This window comes from Chiroxiphia lanceolata, chromosome 28 (genome assembly GCF_009829145.1).
Source record: "Chiroxiphia lanceolata isolate bChiLan1 chromosome 28, bChiLan1.pri, whole genome shotgun sequence".
Classification (NCBI taxonomy): Eukaryota; Metazoa; Chordata; class Aves; order Passeriformes; family Pipridae; genus Chiroxiphia; species Chiroxiphia lanceolata.
In genome coordinates this window covers 4,797,834-4,819,091 of record NC_045664.1, presented here as the reverse complement: position 1 = coordinate 4,819,091, position 21,258 = coordinate 4,797,834, and the positions used below count along the sequence as shown (strand labels likewise).

The window sequence follows — 21,258 nt, the reverse complement described above, 5'->3', positions numbered from 1 at the left end:
AAAGAGGAAGCCCCACCAGCTGCAGGCTGAAAACTTACCCAGCTGAATAAAAAGGGGAAAAGGAAGCTGCAGCAAGTCCCAGCCAGGGCCAGACACAAAAATCCATGTATGCAAACGTCGGGTCACACTTGAGGTGAAACAGCAAACACACACTGCTGGTCTCACACAGCTCTGCAAGCTGAGGCCCCTCCAGCCCTTTGCCTTTGGCCACTGTCTGCCTGTGCTTCTCCTGTGGAGCTGCCCCAGGGCTCAGTTTGGCTGGGAATTCTGCCTGTTCCAGTTTTGCTTTGTGGCTCATTGCACCAGCTCCTCCTCTCGGGGCAAGGGGGGGTTGTCGCCCAGTTAGGTCACCACTGATCTGAGTTTGGCAGCTTTGACTGGGGTCAGGGGGTGGCTTCCTCCTGAAACTGCCACATTCCTCAGCAGAACAACTGGGCTGAAAAGTCCATGGAGGGGAAAAAAATTCTGCAGCGAGCCGGAAAAAAAAATAATAATCCCATGTGCAAAAGCCCATTGTCACGAACAGCTCCCACATCCCAGCCCCCTGCTGCCAGCTCACAGCAGGACCCCAAATTCCTTCCTGCACCAGGCTCTCCTGAGCTACACTGAGGAACACTCAGGGCCTTGGTCTGGCAGCTTCCCTCCTTCCCACACCTTCGGAAAGGCAAAGAGAGTTGTGACATCCCTGTCCCCCCAGACCCAGAGCCCCCGTGTGTGCAGGGCAGCAGCACTCTGAGAGTGGGGGGCACCCACCAGTGGCCTCGGGCTCCCCCAACTGCTGCACCCTGTCCCCCCACCCCACAGAGCAAAGGGACAGCCTGGGAAAGCAACTGGGATTTCCCTCTTTATTTAAAAACACAGGGAAGAAAGGGCCCTCCAGCATTTCCAGGCGAGGGGCGGGAGGTGGGTACCCACACCCCGGCGGTCACGGAGCATCACCCACACGAGGCCCCCGGCCCTAAGAGCACTTGAAATCCCCAGCCAGCACTCACAGGAATGGCTGCAATCACCTGGGAACGTCCATCAGAACAGAGCAAACCCTTCTCTCCCACCACTCTGCCCTCAGGGCACCCCAAATCTGCAGCACCCCCAGGAGAGCCCCACAGCACACGCTTCAGGAGGGACCAGCTCTGGGGGGATGTGTCCACATCAGAGAGCTGAGAGACAAATGTAGAGCTGAGAGGACACCAGTTTGCTTTAAAATCACCACAAAGCTCATCGAGGTCTGGCTGCATCCGCCCTGTCCTTCAGGAGGGGAGGGAAATTCCTCTCCCCAACACCACCTGCAGAACAGATGGGTCTGGAGCCCAGCTCGGCTCCACATTTGAAATTCATCTGCAGCCTTCACGCTGTCCTGGGGATGCAGGAGGGTGGGAATGAGCAACAGGAATGTTGCAATAATGCTGGAGTCACTGGTAGTTTCTCCTCCTGGATAATTAACCCTAATTGTGCAACAAGCTTCTGTTTTACCATCCCAGGCCTGAGGAAACTGTGCAATTATCAAGCACCAGGAACACTTTGGACTCCGTGGTTCCAAGGCCTTGCACGAGGGAACCATCATCCCTCTGCACTCCCTGTTCTCCAAGACTGAGGTCAGAGCGCTGTCACCAAGCACTGTGACTCTGATGGATGGGCTTACCAAACTACTGAAACATTCCTGAAACACTGTGTTAGGAGCCAAACAGCAAGTCAGCCTAAAAAAATTAAAGATTTCAAACTCTAGTGCAAATAAAGCAAAAAGGAGCAGAAAAAGGAACAGCAGGATCTGAGTTGCTACAATTAAATAACGAGTACTAACACTTGCCCTGTACCATTTTCATCGATTCCCACTTGTTTTCATCGTCTCGATGTTCTCCAGCACCTCCACACAACCCCTTTTGAGACCCCTGAACTTGGGGGGCCCCATCCCTGCCTCCCCCAGCTGCACCCAGGCAGCTCCCCTGTGCCTGCCCTGGAGCAGCAACACCGATCCCCAGAGGGGATCAAGGCAGGAAGGTGCAATTTGAATCATGTTAAGGTCAGTTGGGCTAATCAAGGCTCAGAGTTCAACTGATAAAGCTCCACTCAACCCTGGGCCGAGGCTGAAGCACAGCTGTCAAACAGCTGGAGGCCCCAAAAGGGCAGGGAGGAACCAGGTGTTGTGCTCCTGGGGAGCACGCTGGGCTGAGTGTGCAGAGCAGGGGATGTGCAACAGCCAGGGAAGCAAAAGGGGAGCTGTGTCCTCACTCAGCACCCAGGGATTGCACTCACTTTCGGGGTGAAGGTATCAGACGATCTCGCTGCCAAGGGAACACCTGGATTTTCTACACACTATTTATCACACCTACAGGAGCTCATTTGGTTATGGAAATGACGATTCACGTTGCTCTAAAAACTCGTGGTGGTTTCCACCTCGGGCAGGCAGTGGGTGAGTCAGCCAGACAAGTCTGCCCAGTTCCATCAGGCACTCAGTTTTCGGTGCTTTTTGCTAAAAGCCCTTCACCACCCAGCACAGCTCCCCGTGTCCAGGTGTGCCCAGTGCAAAACCAACACTGTACCTGAGGATGCTCCCACCTGGGAGCCACCGTTGCTCCAGCTGCCTGCTCTGGCTCGTGCTCAGGAAGTACCAAAAAACATTTGGGGAGGCTGAGCACCTGCCCGGGCTGGGGTTCAACAGGAGCCACACATATAAAGGACATAATTAAAAGCCAACAGACTGCTGATACACCCCTGGCAGGCGGTGGGAAGAGCTGGTCCGAGGGCAGTAAGTCATTGGAAGGGGAAGCTGCAGGGAGTCCCCTGTGTGGGCAGCTGTGGGCTGGTATCTCTCAGCTCTGCCCCACTCCTGGGAAGTCTGAGCAGCTTCAAAGGAGACAGAAACATTTTTCAAACACAAGAAAGGCCACACTTCCCTTCACGCTTCAAAGACCTCCTGCCGCTTCCTCCAGACTTGGTTTTTGGGGGAAATTGTGGAGTTGCAGAAGATGTCCCCTCATCCAGGCCCCCAGCACCTCCTGCCCCACACAGCAAGCGCTGGCAGTGCCCGGAGGCACCTTCCAAAACATGGAGCCACCGGGGCCAAGCCCGGGCAGGAGCAGCCAGGGCAGAGCAGGGCACCAGGATGCAGGTCCAGAGCGATCCTGCACCGCAGGGAAGGGCTGTGGGGAGGGAAGGGACCACCCTGCACAGCCCCAGTCGCCCCTCAGGGACCCCTGGCAGCCGCGGCGGCGGCGGGTGGAGCCGGGGGGTGGCTCGGTGCCCGGTCAGACGTCGGAGGTCCGGATGCTCTCGTCGTCCAGGTCGAAGGCGAACGGCTTCTCCTTGAGGTGCTGCGGCTCCGACCTGTGGCGCAGGCGCGTGCCCGGCGCGGCTCTGCCCGCGCGCTCCGTCAGCGCCGGCACGAACACCGAGTCCCTGAGCGGCTCCGGCTGCTTCCCCTCCGCCGGCGGCACCGGCGGCACCGGCATCCAGGGCTGCCAGGAGGAGCTGGACGGGGCCTTGCACAGGGCTCTCCGCTCCTCGGCCGCCGGCCGCGCCGGGGATGGGGCCGAGGAGCCGCCGGGCCTGCCCATGGAGGTGGATCTCATGAAGGACATCTCCTGCAAGGACAGAGCAGAGCCAGGCTGCGGGTCTGGGCGCGCGACGCTGCGCCCTGCCCGCTTCACACACTCTGCGGGAGAGAAGAGAGCCCAGAGCAAAGGGAAAGGCGGAATTCCGCAGCCTTTGCCACCCGTCAGGCTCTCGCTTGTGCCTCGGAGCAGAGCAGGGCTCGTGCAGGTCCACTTTGACAGCTGAACCTCACTTCTCCAAAGGAAGCTTTTCCAGTGACTGGCAAACCCAGGGAGGGCAGGGATCTCATCCTGGAATCAGTCTAACCAAGCACTTACACCATCCACTAAATAAATATCTCGCACATTGGCTGAACTCCATTAGACACTAAATACGAAGCAGAAAGGACATGACCTACCCTGGGGCGGGTCTTCAGGGCCTGGACTGCGCCCGTGATCGCCCGGATCCAGCTGTGCATGTCCTCGGGGCTGTCTGCCTGCAAACACAGCAGCCCAGTGAGGCTCTGCCTCCTGCCACCCACGATGCAGCCACACAGGGGCACGTGAGGCACCCGCTGTCCTGGCATTCCCAAGGCTCAGCTCTGCCTTTTCCTGCTCTCAAACAGCCCCCATCATAAATAAGCCCAAAGGAGAAGTGAACAGCTCTCACCGTGTGTTACAGCCCCAACTGTCCATGTTCACTGCTGAGGGGCTGCGGGGAACAGCCCATTTGCTGAGAGCTGAACTTACTGCCCCGAAAATTATCCTGGCCTTGGCTGCTCACCTGGATGTAGAAGGTCCTGGAGCTTGTTATGATTTCAAAGAGGTTGTCCCGCATCAGGAGGTCACTAGTAGCAGTGAGAAAGAGACAGTCACCCCAGCAGCCATCGTGGATGGAAAAAACCTGTGTTTATCCTCATCTCTGGGGCGTGCCGGGGAGAAACATATTGAAGGCAAACCTTGGGTCTCATTGGGATTTTGAGAAGACTCCAGCTCCCCAGAGACCCTCGGCCACACACTCTCCCCAGCTCTGCCATCAGCAGGCAGACCCCTGCCCTCCCTCACCATAACCCACCTAATTCCCAGCTCGTTTTAAATGCCAGCTTGCTATCACTTATTTGGAATAAACAATTCGGAGATACACCAATACAGTACATCTTTACTTTAGCCACGGCCAGGAAACACGGATGGGAGCATTACCCGGACTTGACCAGGCACTCGTGGGTCTTGCAAACGTCCTTCAGGAGAATCGAACGCAAGGGCTCCTTGTCCTGCAGAGGTGACAGGAGATGGTGATGGGCTGGGCTGGGATGTGCCTCTCACGGAGGGCCCCACGCCAGCACAGCAGCAGTGCCAGAGCTCTGCTCGGGGTCCCAGGTGGGGGCTGCTCACCTGCTCACACTTGTAGTAACTGATGGAAAACTCATCCAGGACGAAGTACCGCCGCTTCCAGCTCTTCCTCTGGAAAAGAGGAGGGAATCGCTGGGCGCTGGGCTCTGCCACCCTCCCTACCCACGCCGTCGTGGTGCTGCACTCAGGGCGTCCCTGGAGCATGCAGGGTGTCCCCGGAGCGCTCCCAGCCCGGGGACTGTGCCTGTCCCCAGGCACTCACCACATTCCCCAGCACTCACCATGTTCCCTGGCACTCACCACATTCCCTGGCACTGCCCACATTCCCTGGCACTCACCACATTCCCTGGCACTGCCCACATTCCCTGGCACTCACCACATTGCCCTGCTTCACACAGAAGCCGCTCTTGAGCGCGGGGGGCCCGGCGGGCGGCTTGGTGGCCGAGGGGGGGATGTAGCTCTGCGAGCGCCGCAGCAGCGGGTGGGCAGCCCCCACCTCACTGCCCTCCCCTCCGTCCCCACCGTTCTGCAAGTGGAGAGAGCAGAGTCACTGGGAGCAGGGAGGGGAATTCCCTGCTGGAATGCAGGACACCCAGCTGCAGGGAAAAGCCACCTGACGCAAGCCCCCAGCGCAGTGTGTGAGCCAAGGGCTAATGGCAGCACTGGACACAGGCAGGGAATGAGCCAGAGTCCAGAGCTGATGTTCTCTCACTACAGGCAGCTTTCCAGGCTGCTGCCTTGGTACTCTTCACCCTTTTGGCATCCACATGTTAAAAAAATCAGAAAGGCTACAGAAAAGCAAGAGAAAAATCTCTTGAAGCGGGGGAGTTAAGGGAGCTCATCTGTCTGGCTCATCACACGCTGAGAGGTGACTCAACTGCACCACTGCAGGTATGAGGAGAACAGGAACCACCAGACAAACCCAAGTTAGAAAGCAGGGATGCTTTCCAGCAGAAGGCGGCAATATATATTGGGAATAAACTGCTCAGGAAAGCCATAAAGTCTCTGCTCCACATTTTCAGAGCCAAATTCTCCCAAAGACACTGGTGTGCTTGGACTCGAGAAAGAGAAGCTGTGCCTTCTCTGGCCCCAAGCTGTCTCTCCTCAAGTGCAACACTCACTGCTACGAGCACAGAGGGGCTGTGGCTGTGGCCGTGTGCCCAGCACCCACCCCTGGCTCCCCCCAGCACGTCCCAGAGCACCCCAAGGGGTGGACCCTGCCCCGCTGCCAGCATCGCCCCACCAGCGCCCTCCCTTTCCCTCCAGCAGCAAAGAGGATGGTTGAGATGAAACATCTGCTGCACTCAGCTCCTTCCCCGTCCCTCCAACCCCTTCCTCCCGCTGGGCTGAGGTTTGAGCATTGCCATGGCAGCGGGGTGGCCCTGGCTGCCACCACCCTTATGTGGCCCCGTGCCGGTGCGACTGCCGGTGCGGTTAAGCCGACAGCCTGCCTGCCCTGTGCCTTCCAGCACCTTCCAGAGCTGCTTCAGCGTCCCCAGGACAGACAAGCAACCTTTTGGCTGGCCCTAAAGTGCCGCCCAGCCCCTCAGGAGAGCAGTGGAGCAGAGCTCCAGCCCTGCTGGGACGGGGACACTGCCTGTACCCCTCGCCTGGGGCTGTGCCAGCTCTGCTGGGTGTTACACAGGTGGTGTCCAAAGCCAGAGGTGAGGACACTCCTGCAACAGGGAGGGTCACACCCCGGAGCTGGGGTGATGCTGCTGGCCAGCCTGGGGGTGCAGCCGGAGCGTGGGGCTCCCCCCTGCAACCCCAGAGCAGCACCAGCCAGGAAACCACAGACGCACCCAGGAAGCTGCAGCAGAGGAATGGCCATTTCACACAGAAAGAGGTAGCAAGAGCACAGAAACGTTCTGGCAGCTGATGCTCCACCTCCAAAAAACCCCTGTGCACCCCTTGCCCCCCACACGCCTCCACAGCCCCGCTGAACCCTGTGGCCAGGGACGTGTTAAAAGCAGAAACCACTGCAATGATCTAATTGTCTGCTCTATTTTTAGTGCTGCCACTGATACGGGCTGAAGTGAGACCCGGAGCTGGACGAGCGCCCAAAGGTGGGTGATGCCAATGGCCACGTGCACCCCCAGCCGTGTGCCAGGGCAGGGGGTGCAGAACCACAGCAAGTGGTGCCAGCCTCCCCCCCAGGACAGGCCAGTCCCTCTGCCCCGGGCACCTCCAGGCAGGATTGGACCCAGGACAAGTGGGTGGATGGCGATGGCCAGGAAGCCGAGCGGATTTGTGGCTTCCTCCTCCTCCTCACACCCCTCATCTCATCACACCTCAGAGCAAGACAAAGCAGAGGTGTCACAGGGTGCTCAGGGCAGCCCTTTATACCCGCAGTGGGAAGGGTACCACGCTGGTTCCCAGAAACAAAAGTGCAAACCAGCTCACCTGGTTGATGGAGATGGGCGTGTGGACCACCACCCCCCCCACAATCTCTGTTTTGTAGGCCACCTGGGGCTTCCTCTCCTGGGCCTGGGGGACCACCGGGGGCTTTGCAACCTCTGTGGCTGGTGGGACGCTGCCGCCCTTTGGCACCTGTGGGAGAAGCAAAGGGATGAAGGGCACAGGGTGACCAGGCAGGGCAGCCCCACGCCTGCACTGGGCACCCCTGTCTCTGTCTAATGCAGTAACATCCCTTCAAAAAATAACACCTGAATGAGCACCCCAGTTAGGAAGGGTGTGGGCCCCCCGGGTGGCTTGCAGGAGGCACCCAGATGGGAGATGAGAGGTGCTGAATGATTAAGCATCATCTCAGAGGCGCCTGCGATTCGCCTCTGCACTTCAGTGCGTTAGTGGGACACTTGCTCCTTTAATTGTCCCCGCTCCACTTACAGCCAGGCCTAATGAGGAGCTGGGTCTGGCTAACGAGGCTGAGCTGCACGTCCACAGCCGACAGCCGGGCGCTGTCGAGCCCCCCAGCCTGGCTGTGACCCTGCTGAGAGTGGCCCCACACCCCTGGGCACAGGCTGTGCTGCGGGAACCCAGCTCCCAGCACTGGCATCTTCCCTTTCCCCCTCCCAGCTCCTTCCCTCTGGCACCTGGCTCTGGACAAAAAGGCGTGTTTCCAACTTTCCCTTCCCGAGCCTGCACTTCCACCTCCTTACTGCCATTAGTGGGGTCCCTGGCTCCAAGCCACCCTCCTGCTTTGCCCCCAAAGCAGGGCAGAGTGGCAGCGTCACCCACATCCCAGTAGCCCTGAGTTTCCCAGCCAGCCTGTGACAACTCCCTGCAGGGCTGGAAGAGCCGGTCGGCCAGCTGGGACACAGCCAGAGTCGGGAAGGGCTGGCCAACATCAGGGTATGGAAATCACCACAGTTTCTTGCAGAGGCAGAAGATGTATCTCATCTTCCCATCACCCCAGGTCCCACCTCTGCCAGCCTGGCAGACCCTCCACCCTCTCCAGGCAGCAACCCCTGAGGAAACTACACTGATGGTAGAGCCAGACACACACCCTGGGCAGGCTCTGGCTACAGCTCTACCCAGCTCTGGAGGTGAAGGTTGTGGCCAATATCACCTGGATCCAGAAAGAGAAGGCATGAGCCAGAGCCCCTGCAGTTTGGTGGCTGCAGGCACAGAGGTTGTCACACAATGTCTTTGCAGACAAAAAAAAGAAAATACAAGCCAGGTCTGATCTTGCAGGTCAGTTTGCCACAGAGGCTACAACATGGCACTCCAGGGATTTTAAAGAAAAAACTCATCTGATGGGCCCCAAACCTAAGCTGTTTACCATGATTTTTCCTTGCCCTTGGTTTACACACCACAAACAGCACGCCTCAGTGCACCATCTAGCAGAACTCTGCTCGCATTAAGCATTGGCCCCACTGCTCGCTGCAGTTCAGCAGAAACCCCCAACCCCTTCCCAGGGACCCCCCCCGTCCAGGTGCAGGGAGAAGCCATCCTGGAGCTCCCAACCCCGAGCCCCCGGAGCGGGCACTGCCAGCTGAGCATCACCCCCAGCCTGCAGAGGAGGCTCCTGTTCCATTCCCACTGCACAGGGAGGGAGAGCAGCACATCCCCCATCGCCGGGAGCTCCGGCAGCTGCAGAGCACAGACTGCACAGACTGCACAGACTGCACAGGATCTGCACAGCCTCTGCACAGGCTCTGCACAGGCTCTGAGAGCTGCTGGGTCAGTGACCATCAGCACACGGCTCCCTGAGCACAGCAGCAGATGAGAGGAGATGGCAGATGAACCCCCCTGGACGCAGGCACAGCCCGCCCTGCTGCTCCCCACAGTGCAGGGCACTCGCTGCGCCTCGCCACGAGACCTGGCGTTCCAGGAAGAACAAAAATTGAGTAAATAAGTAATTGAAGCACAAGAAAGACGCCCTTTGACAGCCACAGCGAGGAGCTGGCTGGGCTGGATCCCAGTCAGCAGGAGCAACAGGAGGGAGAGGGCCCTGGAGCAGGCGGGGATGGGGACAGCTCCAAGATTGGAACCTTCCTGGGGCGCAGCCGCCGTCCCCCACAGCTGGGCTGGGAGGGTGAAGAAAGACACACCCAGTAAATCCCAACCAGGAGGATCCCTGGGGATGGTGGAGGCAACATCTGAGAAGAGCTTTAAGTGACCTACCGTGATCTTACTGGCCCGGTTCAGCGCCTCCACCCAGTCCTGCAGATCCTTCTGATCGCTGGCTTGCAAGAAATAGCGCTGGGATAGAGCGTTGATAACTGCCGGGGAAGGGAAGGACAGGGACAGTTGGCAGCAGCCAGGAGGGCTCACAGCCCACCCCACAGCCTCTCGTGGCAGGGTGTCCCCTCATAGAGCCCACTGGGGTCCCCCTCACTCACCAAAGCAGAACGGAGTTTTCGGCTTCTGTTTCGGGGTGGCGACGCTGACCTGTGACAGAGCAAACCAGGGACAAAATTAGAGATAACAGCCCATGCTCACGGGGGGCAAGAGAGCTGGAACTTTCCACCCACCCACCCCGCTACGTGTCACCGCTGGGCACTGCACCCAGCCTGGGCTCTGCCCCCCTGGGCAGGACCCCCCGTGCCCCCTGACCCATGAGGTGCAGCACAGCTGTGCCAGCTGTTGGGAGCTGGCCCGTGTCAGAGTAACAGTGACCACAGGCAGCAGCGGGCGCAGGGTCCCAGGGGAAGGTCAGCACAGAGCCAGGACTTTCATCCCCCACGTCCCCCCTGGCACCGGCTGCGCTGCACAGCAGAGCACAGAAAGCTTTCAAAGGCCCCGGAAACATGAGTTCTTCTGGACTAACACAGTTGCTCTTGTCAGCAATTAAGAAAATTGAGGGAAAATAGCAGTGGTTTCTCCCTAAAGAGTAGGAATCATTTATATAAGAATAATATTCCTTGGGGCTCCAAGCACAGCATTCATGGAGTATTTATTCTGACAGCCCTCCTCCATCAGAGCCAGTCCATAATGCTTTAAATATGTTTTCTCAAGCAAACCTCCATTTTTCTGGTATATTTACTGTTGGTAGTTCCAGCTGCTGGCAGAACCCAACCACGCAGTTTGTGACCAAATGCTGTCCTGCAGCAATTTTCATTTAAACTAAAACCTATATAATTTGTAAGTGAGGCTCTTTCTGAAATGGGGAAGGCTCAGCCTCCCGGCGTTGCTTCATCTGCGCTTAATTTATAAATCATGATTCAGCAGGAACAGAGAGATCTGTCCAATTCTTTATCCGGCTCCAGGACAAAGCTGAGCTGAGCCCGGCGTGGCAGCCACGAGCCCCCCACTCCCCTCACAGCGGCCGAGGGGCCACTTGCAGGAGGAGGACGGTGCAAGCTCTGCTCTCTGCACTCGCAGCCAGGGCTCCACGTGTCTCACTCACTGGTCCTGCAACAGTTGTCACTTATTGCATTATTTCTGCCTTCTCCTGGAGGCCGGATAACACTCTTAAGACACGCAGAATTGAGTCTCCAGAAGGTCTCATCCTTCAAAGTGCTGCCCTCTGAGCACAGGGGAGAGCTCCTGGTGCACCACGGAGCCGACTGCCAGCTCCACGTCCAGCTCACGCCGACACCACGCTCCTGTCCCCACTTGTCCCTGGCTGCCCCGTGTCCTTCCTCTTCCTCCTGCAACCCGACCTCTCATCCCGTCCCATGCTGGTCCACAGCTGAAGGTGAACACGGTCCCAGTGCTGGGATCCCTGTGCTGTGGGGACTCCCTGCTTCCCACGGCCCTGCACAGGCTCCATCCCAGGGAGCTTGTCACGAGCTCAGGCAGGACCAGGACCTGGCCCCGGGTGCTTCCAGGGCAAGCCATTGCCTCTCCTGGGAATGCTGCACAGACGAGGGGATAAGAGGGAGCATTCACCTTTCCCTCCGCCCCACCCCGACATTACCTTGGAGATATAGGTCAGCTGCAGAGATCCCACGGCACCCGCTCCGATGGCCAGGTTCTGCAACACAGGGAATGAGCAATGGGAGGTAAATGACAGGGAGGAGGCGGCAGGGGCGAGCCAGGCTCTCGTTTGTGTCCCCGGGGTCAGGCAGCAGCCTCGGCCGCTTCCCTCCCTGTGCCCTGGTTCAGCTCAGACCCCCCAGCAGCAGGACCAGCCCTGCTGTGCTGCACCCCAGTGCTGTCCCCACGTTGGGACAGTCCTGGAAACCACAGAGGTCACAGAGGGGCTGGAGCCTGGTCACGGCCACACTCAGCCACAGGACACCCCAACAGACAACCCACACTGCAGGCAGTGACCTTCAGGGACCTGGGGGAGATGAGATGCCTCCACCAGGGAGGCCAGAATCTGCCTACAGACTCACTGACAACTTCCACAGGCGTGCCCAGCACATGAGCCTACCTGAGGGTTGTCCATGTACCACAGGAGGTGGTTGGCCTGGGTGTCCAGGATGAAATACCTCCGCAGAAACTTGCCACAGGTCTCATTTTCTTCGATGTCCAGGAACCCGCAGATACGGTTCTGTCGGTCCAGGTACGGCATGCCGGGTTCCTTCTGGCATCACCCTGCGGAGTGAGGACAGGCAGGGAGGTGGGTGCTCTGCTCCCACAGCCCCAGCTCTCCAGGGAGCTGCTCCCACACTCACAGCCATCCCAACCCCTTGGAGCCAGATGTGCCAGGATGCCAGCGCAGTCACTCAGCCACATCTGAGCTCACCAGAGGGAGAGGAAAGGGATAACCTACCAACCCATCACTCAGCCCCAAGAGCCACCAACCCCCAGGAAAGAGGACAAAGTAGCCACAAAGGATCTGACGTGAGACACCAGATCCCTGGGAACTGTGGCAAAAAATGATCCCGAAGCAGACTGTGCGCTAGAGAGAGCCCGAGCACACTCCCAGGAAATGGGAAACAATCTGCAACTCCAGCAGAAAATCTGTGCAGGCAGGATGCCGAGTCAGCAGGGCAAACAATGACCCATCACAGCGGGGCCACACCGTGCCCCCAGGTCTGCCACGGGCATGGGCCCTCCCTGGCACTGTCCCCTCCATGGCACTGTCCCCTCCACGGCACTGTCCCCTCCCTGGCACTGTCCCCTCCCTGGCACTGTCCCCTCCACGGCACTGTCCCCTCCATGGCACTGTCCCCCAGCTGGGGGGGTCTCCCCTGAGCCCCCCTGGGCTGCAGCAGGAACACCGTCACTTCCAGTCACTTCCAGCCCCACGTGGGGAGTGGAAGTGGCACCAAGAGCCGCGGGTGGGTGGGCAGGACACGTCCCAGTGCCCGGGCAGAGCCCCCCGTCCACGGGGCAGGGTGCAGGGAAGGGCTGGGGGCGGCTGTTACCCAGAGGATGAGAGTGAAGCCGCTGTGGTTTGTCTGGCAGGAGAGGGGTGATCACGCAGGTGCCAGAAGTGGAGCCACACAAATAAAAGACCTCATGCAGAAAAGGAGGAAATACTATTTTTGAGCTGCAGTGGAGTGGGGCCCGAGGAGGCAAGGGTTGTGCAAGAGCTGGGGTGCAGCTGCAAAGGTAGAGGAGGCAGAACACAAGTCAACCTGCTGTCAGGACCTCAGTTCATCACCAGTGTTTCAGAGATGGGTATTGGGGCTTGGCTCAAGGGGAACTGTGCTGCTGCAGGGGGAGAGGTTGATTTAGCCCAACACGGGTGCCCCAGTGCAAAGGTTTATGTGAGGCACTTCATGTCTCACTGCTTTTTTGTGGGGTTATTTTTGTGGTGGGGAAGCACGTGGAAAGCCAGTTGCCGGGTGCCTTCAACCACACCAACACATTCAGAGCAAGCCTCATAAACTCTCTCTTCCTTCTGCTGATAATAAAAGTCCAGAGATTTCTGCTTAGGAGAGGGATGAGGATAAGCAGAGTGTGCCACAGGCAGTGCAGGGATGAGCCCTGAGCCCCCAGCCCCATGGGACTCGTGATGGGACCCCATAGGTCCCTCCCCTGCCATCCTTCATTACCACAGGCTCGTCTGGGATCCCACAAAACAGCTCAGCCCTTCCATGCACGCTGAATGTGCACAAACCTCTGGGCAGAGGAGACTGGGACTGCCCTACACTCAGCCCCCAGCCTGTCCCCTCACACCCCACTGCCCACAGGACACAAATGGTCTGTGTTCTTGGGGCCACCGAGAACTTCACTTTTCCACAGGAAAAGGATAAAACTAGCATTTCCAGCTCTGCTAACACATCAGTCCCTCTGCTCAGGAACTCCAGGAGGGCCAGAAAATGCTCAATTCTCACCAACATTGACTATTTATACAGCACTTTGTAAATTCCAACTCCTAACTAATAAATATTTCTATGTGAAACCCAAACAGAAAAGGAGCATCATTTAAAAGTGTGGATGAGCCCCCAAAGGCCTCAGAGCGAAGAGGAGCTTCAGCTTCCAAGGACATCCTGTATGGAAACACGATGGGCATAACACTGGCACTGGGAGCAACGATTTATGGGTGATGCTCACCCCTGATTCACAGAGGCTGATCTGCCACCCAACAACGACGAACTTTCCGAGCATTGCATCGAATCCAACCCTCAGGAGGTTGTTACCAGATCCTGCTTAGGAATGCATGCCATCTCCTAGTGAAGCACATCAGAGGGTGTGCACTACCAGGACTCCTTCCTACCTCTGAAGCAAGCAACTTTCAAGCTTTTTCAGTCCTAATGTCCCAATAAAAGAGACACCCCTTTCCTGACTCAGAGAATGAGATGGCAAGTAGTTGGTCTGTAGAAGAAGTTTACAGCAAAGCACTCCCTCGTCTACCTCCTGAGACAGAGGGATGTGCTTCCCAGGGAGAGGCAGGAGGAGCAGGGCACAGTCCATGCAGCACCCTAGTCCCCTCTGTGGCCACGGGTGGCTCAGAGGCCTCGTGTGCAGCCACACAGCCAGACTTTCCGGGAAGAAGCCCAGGACACCAGGACTCCACCACACTGTCACAGCTGCTCGTGCCCTGCTCTGTCCTGCTCCCAGCACAGCTACAGCCACAGCAGTGACCCAGGGACACTCTGCAGCAGGAAAACCCAAGGCAACGGGAGACCCGACATTTGGAGCATCACAACTGCCAGAGCCATCTCCCTGGCACTTCACTCCACAGCACCCATCACACCTGAGGGCAGCCACTGCATCCTCCTCCTCCTCCTCCTCTCTCACGCCTGTCTGCCCGAGCTGCCCTGGTAGCGGCTGGGGTGCAGGAGGACCCCCCGTTTCAGAAGGGCTGGGAGCTGCGATGCCCGGTGCCCCACTGCCCCACGAGCTGAGCCGCAGCCGCAGCAGCTCCACTTCCTCCGACCTGCTCTTGCAGAGCAGCTCCAAGAGCTCGCGCGGCGACGTCTGTCCCGACCCGCGAGACGGACGGGGTAGGCAGAGCCCAGCAGCTCGCTCCTGCTAATTCCAGACATTTGCCTTAATGAAATGATTAACCTGTTGGGAGCAGGCTGGGAGCAGCCAGGCTACAGCTCTTTATCTGGCCACGAAGAGTCGGGGAGCAGAGCAAATAGCTGCAGATTCCTGATCCCCGCCGCACGTTTGCTTCCAACCCCACAGACTCTCGGCGGCGATGGTGCCCACAGTACTCCCGGGGCTCCTACGGGGACTCCTCCTCTGCTCCCCAAACCTCGTCCGTCCCGGCGAGCCCCCCTCGCTGCCCCCCGCTTCCCCGTCCCCGCCGGGCAGAAGCCGCTCGCACCGGGAGGGCTCGACCCCAGCCCGGGCACGGACGCTCCAGCTGCAGCGACCGAAGTCTCCGCCACATCCCGGGACCACCCCGGGGCCGCCTCCCCGCCCGCTCTCTCCGCCGGGGGCACCGACGCCTCCCGCCGCCCCGCAAGCCCGGGGAGCCGGGGGAAGGGGGCCGGAGGGAGGATGGGGACGGGGCAGGGGGGGCTCCCAGCCCGCCCCGCGGGGTCCCTCGAGAAGCGCCCGGGAGCGAGCGCTGCCCACGGGCGGCTCCGCGGACACGCGCGGCCCCCGCACTCACCCCGCGGCGTCCCTGGGCTGCGCCCCCCGCGCATGGCCGGGGAGCGGGCGGGGGGCGGCGGGGCCGGTGGCCGGGCCGGGGCTGCGGGCGCTGCGCACGCCGGGCGGCGGCGGGAGGAGGGCGGGCGGGCGGCGGAGGGGGTGTGCCCCTGGCTCCGCCGTCGCTTCTTTCCGGGTTAATTACGTCTGTCATTAGCAAACCCGGCCCCGGATGTGAGTGCGGGGCGGCTCCGTGGGGCGGGGGGTCGGTGTCCTCCGTCCCACCACCCTCCGTCCGCGTCCGGGGCCGCCGCCGCCGCGGGGAGGGGTTGGGACCAGCCCGGTGCCAGCCCCGATCCTAGCCTGCTGCAGGTTCCCTGCGCCCCCCAGGGCCGCCCAGTGCCAGGCTCGGGTCCTTCCCGGTGACTCCCCCCAGACCCCGCTCAAAACCGCTCAGCGTGTGCTGCACTCTGGCACTGATGGAGCTGAGTTGCCCAGTTTGAGTCGTGGTTCCTGCAGGAGCATCCCTTTGGAAAGCTGCGGCTGGAGTGAGCTCGGGGTGGATTTGGGGAGCAGGAAACACCCCCGCCCCAGTGCCGCCTAAGGGAAGCCTCCGCTTTCTCTCCGGAACTGCATCTGGCCCCGAAGCACTTTCTCCCGGCGCGGATGAAACCGATCCTGGCACTGCCGTCGCCGCCAAGGCTGCTCAGGAGCCCGGCTCAGGGACACCCGCAACCCTCGTCCGTCCCACGCGTGTCCTCTCCTCCCCACCGCTGTCTGCGCTGCCTGCTCCCGGCATCCTCGCCGGAGCTCCCGCGCCCTGCCCTGCCACCGCTGCCTCCCGCTCTCGCCATCCCTCCCTTTGCAAAGACTAATCTGTTCCACGGAGTATTTTTATACCGAGGCATCTCTCGCAGCCCTTGTGACCCGCCGGAGCCCGGGGCAGCGCTGCGCTCCGTGCACGGTCACACGGCAGCGAGTCACAGCGCTGCCCTCCGTTCGTTCCGAGAGCCTGGCAGTTCTCCTCATGGATTTTCCAATGCGTTTTACTGCTGTAGCCTGTCGGGGGGTGCGAGCAGCCCCGGGACTCGCTGAGACACCCCATCAGCAGATGTAGGAGCATGAGAGGAGTCCCAGGGCAGGGCACGTCTCTACTCCAGGGCCTTTGGAGATCCCACCAGCACCCAGAGCCCCTGGAGGAGAACACCCTTCATGTGCCCTGGGGAAGGAGCAGGACCCACAGCAGACGGGGAATAACCTGCTTTCCAGACACTCCCCTCCAGTGGCAGCAGCTCAGCATCCCTCTTATCTGGTGTGTACCCTCTCAAGACTCCATATCTATGTTCTCCAGGACTTCTGACTTTCTCCCCCTCCAGCACTCACCAAAGTCTCTGTTCCAGCAGCATCCTCCAGCTGGGAGTTCCGTGGCTGGAAACGAGGGTGCCAAATTACTTCTTTTCTTCTGTTCAAACTTGCTCTTTTTGGTTTCAGTACCTGTTCCCCTTTTCCTTGTGTGTTGACTGGAGCAGATGGCTGCTGTTTGCTGCTTGCCTTGCATTATACTTCTTCCAGTCAAGTTCCCATGGTCTCAGCCATCCTCCTCTCTGTTCATCATTCCCCTTCTCATTCTGTTCACTCACTTTTACCATCCTCCCTCACAAAACCAAGCTACACCAAGCACTCCTGGGGGTTTTTCTAGCAGACTTTTAGCCCCATGTCTTTGCAGCCACAGGAGGAAAGAAACTGCTCTCCACAGCCGAGTCTCGAGTTAGCAGAGAGCAGCCCAAAGGCATCTCTGTTGGGGCAGCTGAGATGGGGGAATCTGCTCTGGGCCCTCCACGCTCTGCCTGGCAAAGCCCCCCAGGGTGGCACCAGGAGCCAACCCACTCCGTTCCAGGACATTCCGTCGCCGTTCTGGTTTCCCTGTCAATGAGAGGCTGCGAACACGGTTCTCAGCGGCAGCGTTTATTGCACTGGTGGCGGCGGGACCCCTCCCGCGCCGAGAGCCCCCCGCCCGCGCATCCCTAGGCTAGAGCAGCGAGCAGCTACGCCGGGCCGGCCACCCCGCCGGGCCCTCAGAGCCAGCCCAGCAGCAGCGTGCCGGCCAGCGCGGCGGCCAGCAGGCTGGGCAGGGGCGGCGGCGGGACCCCCCCGCCGTTGCGGGAGCCCCGCGCCGGCCCGTTGCAGTCGTCGGTGAAGCAGCATCGCACGGTGGCCCCGCCGGAGCCGCCGCGGCGCGCCTGGTCACAGAAGGACTTGTAGGAGCAGGACTTAATGACGCTGTCTGCAAGGAAAGGCAACGCGACACGGGGGGGGTCAGGCACTCCCGGGAACCGAAGGGTTCACTGCGGGAGGAGAGGAGAAAGCAGAGCTGAGTCCCGGTACGGATGTGGAATAAAAAGGTCTCGCTCCTGCCCACGAGAGGAAGCCACCTCCTGCTCCGCCCCTACTTCTCCTCACCCTCCTGTCCCCAGCCCCTCTGGTCCCCTCGCAGCCCCCACAGTCCCCCCCCGCCCCAGCACCCCCGGTCCCCCAAGCCAAAGGACTTACTGGGCGCAGTGATGGTGGAGCAGGCGTCAGCGTACTGGGGGCAGCTGTGGGAGCCCTGCTTGTTGCAGTCGTTCTCGTTGGACGCAACACATTTGTGGCATTTCAGTGCTTTACCTTGGCAAAAACGAGGAGGAGGAGTGAGAGCGGTGACTGGAGCCCCCAGTGCCCCACCAGAGTCTCTGGGTCTCCACGGGCACTGGTGACCCCCAGCACAGGTGAGGGTTGGCACCGGGCAGAGCCGAGCCAGGAACAGGCACACAGCAACGTGCAGGTTGAGCCCCTCCTGTCCATAAAATTCATGCAAAACTCTTCCAAATGTGACTGTAAATGATGAGAGCTGAACTGAGCAGGTGAGCTGTGCTGAGTCCTCGCTCTGCAAAGATTTCCTGAGAGTCCTGAAATTCCCTTTACAGTAAAAACAGGTAGACATAATATTTTAAAACCACCCTAGATCTTTGTCTTCTTGTGTTTTATGGGGTAGAAGGGAGGATTCATCCAACCTGTGGGAGCAGGCTTTGTGTTTTGTGCCTGTAAATGACAGCAGCTCCCATAGTGTACTCAGGAAGCTCAGCCCAAGGGCACTGCCTGGGGACAGGAGCGGTGACAGACAGCAAAGGGAAAGACGAGCCATCTCCAGATTGTCCTCAGAGGAGGCTGTGGGCAGGTTAGACAAGAGCCAGCCCCTTGTTCCTGAGCGTCAGAGCCGATAGTGGTGCGACCCCTCAGAGCACACACACAGACCAGAAAAACCCAAACTTGAAGATCCTGCTCTCTCCCGAAATTATGAATCCTTGATTTTGATGCGGATGGGTAAATTGCCGCTGGTGTTGGAAGTAAAACTCGTCTCTGCTTTGCTGGCGGAGCAGAGCCCTCTCGTGGCAGTGGGGACCGGCTCCTGGCCAGAGCTCCCACCTTCATCTCAGCGAGAGGAGAAAAACCACGAATGGGGAAAACTGGGATTTCACGGGGTCAGATGTGAGTAAGCACCTGCCATTAACCCACAGTGACCCGGCTGCCACTGCTTTGCGTCTCCTTTGTGGTTCTTCACAGCTTTTCATCTGCCCTGAGCTAAAAACACAGGCAGGTTCATCTTGCCTCGGTCCAAAGACCCCGAAACCGTCCAGAGCTGCCCCCACTCCATGGCATTGCTCCGAGCACTGCAACCACCCTCCTGCCTTTACCAAGGGCTTTTTGTGATTCTGCCTTGGAGGAACCAAGTTTTAGCTGGGACACACAGCCCCAGCCACGAGAGGCTGCTGTGTTTTGGCTCAGGCACCTCCTCGGCTTCACTGGAGCTGGAGACCAGAGGCTCTGCAGTCCCTGCTGGGCACTGCACGCCCAGGCTTTGTGCCAGTGGCAGAGGCAAAGGGCAGGGGGCTCCTCTGTGTGCTACTCAAAGGAGAAAGCCACTCTCCCCAAAAAAGACCATCTTGTGCAAGGGGTGGGAGCAGCGTGGGGCAGGGGCACAGCGGGAGCCCGCAGGCGGGTGGCAGGGACGGGGCAGCAGCAAGCACAGCAGCAGCTACAGTAATTTACTGCCTGGAGCCAAGGGACACTCACCTTCTCCAGCCAGGGATGTGACAATGGCCAGGGCCAGCAGGGTCCTCAGGGCGGGCATTCTCAGCAGTGTGCAGTGTGGGGCTCGTAGCTGCTGTTTTGTCTTAAGCTCTCCCAGCTAATCTGCTTGGGTGATTGGACAGGGGGAAGGGGATGACGCCTCACTGCAGCCCCTGGATAATGCCATCTTAGCTGGGGAGGACGGGACACAGCTCCCCAAGGGCACGGGCCAGGCTGGGGTGCAGGAGCAGGCAGAGCATGGGAGCAGTGCCGGTGGTTCAGCATCACTGCAGGGTGGTGGGAGTCATGGGGGCAGCAAAGTCACTCCAGGTCTGAATTTCAGAGCTCAGGAACGTGGATTTCAGGAACAGATGATAACTGCGCTCATTTGAAATCAACTGCAACGTAAACCACGTTAATAAACACGAGGCAGAACGTGGCCCACCCTGGAAGGTAAAGCCAACTCCTCCAAACACCCTTCCCCGACCTCACAAACACCAAGAAAGCTTTCAAGAGGTGATAAACACAATTTTTACTCAGGCGATGAAACATGGAAAAAAAAAATATATTAGTAATCATTATAATAATCTCATTTGTGTGAGTATAACTCTTACAAATATTTACCTGACATATAAAAGGGAAATTATCATACATATAAAACTGATGGGGATGGCAGTTACACGGGTGGCACGAAGCAGCGGGGTGGGGGTCAGAGCAGAGGGAGTTCCTGCCTCGGGGGTCACACTGGGGGGGACAGGGGAAGCCATCGGTGGCTGGGGGTTGGCACTTCATTACAGACAGATCTGCTGGCAAATGCACACTGCAACGAGCAACACGGGCGGGGCCTGTCACTGCCAGAAAGGGGCATTTAAACTCTGCTGCGAGGAACACACGACAAACACACCCAGGCTGTGACCCCGCCTGTGGGCACCGGCCCTTCCCCGTGCTGGTCTTGGCACTTGGGAGCACGGCACGTGGGGTACAACAGTCCTGCCCCTGTGCAAACACACACCTGTTTCATATAACTACACCCATTACGCATGTATTTATAGATATGTAACTGTAACCATATTATAGTTAATAAATCATTCCTTAGGAATCTTCTTTGCCCAGGCTGGGGGGGTGTGGACAGGCCCAGGGATGGGTGAGGGAGGCAGGATGGTAGGACCGGGTGACACGGGGCAGCAGGGACAGGAGGGGTGGAGGACTCTGCCCTGCAGGGGATCACGATGGAGCCCTGCTCTGCAGGCAGCCCGGGGGGAGGTTGCAGCAGTGATCGTGCCCTGCACAGGTCGGGGCTCTGGGGAAGTGCCGAGTGGTGAAACCCAAACTTCTGCAATTACCTGCAGGATCCGAGGGCCAGAGCGGTGCCCCGAGGAGGGACCAACCCCAGGCTGTCACCCTGGAGCCAAGCCAGCACACGAGCACCACGGCCCTGAGCAGAGCAGGAGGCTGAGGGCTGCTGCAGTCCCTACCTGGGACCTGCACCGGGGCTCCACCAGCCTCACACCGGCACCTTGGGAACTGCTGTGGGCAGAACAGCGAGCTGGTGTGCCCCAAACCAGCCTTTCACCAGCTCTGAGAGGTTGTGCAACACTGCTCTCCAGTTCCTCAAGAGCTGCAAAGACAAAAACCCAACTGCCCAAGAAATCCCTGGGTCTCAGGTGTTTGCTTTATCAGATCCCACAAGTGGGACAGAAACAGTCTTCGCTGATCGTAGGACTGAGGCTTCTCCACCAGCCTGGGAGAGGGACACGTGGGGAGTCAAAGGGGAAGAAAAAAGAGGGAAAGAAAGGCTCTTCCTGTCAACTGTGCAAAGGGTGAATATCCAGCACACGCCACGGGTACACAGCTCTGAGTGGTGTCAGCCACTGGCTTCCCATCACACAGTGACCAGCCCATCACTGGGATAACTGGGAGCATG

General features: G+C 59.1%; 1 protein-coding gene across 1 annotated transcript; it reads right to left on the bottom strand.

The window, feature by feature from the left end:
- Positions 1-822: 822 nt before the first annotated feature.
- Positions 823-15,300, bottom strand: PLEKHA2 (pleckstrin homology domain containing A2). The gene is made up of 12 exons (XM_032712411.1): positions 15,250-15,300; positions 11,662-11,825; positions 11,203-11,259; positions 9,683-9,731; positions 9,465-9,562; positions 7,281-7,427; positions 5,254-5,403; positions 4,920-4,988; positions 4,728-4,798; positions 4,312-4,375; positions 3,947-4,024; positions 823-3,578 (listed from the first exon to the last, which is right to left on the bottom strand). The coding sequence occupies exons 2-12, from the start codon at positions 11,800-11,802 to the stop codon at positions 3,243-3,245; spliced, it is 1,260 nt and encodes a 419-aa protein (XP_032568302.1). The 5' UTR covers positions 11,803-11,825; positions 15,250-15,300; the 3' UTR covers positions 823-3,242.
- Between the last annotated feature and the right edge of the window lie 5,958 nt (positions 15,301-21,258).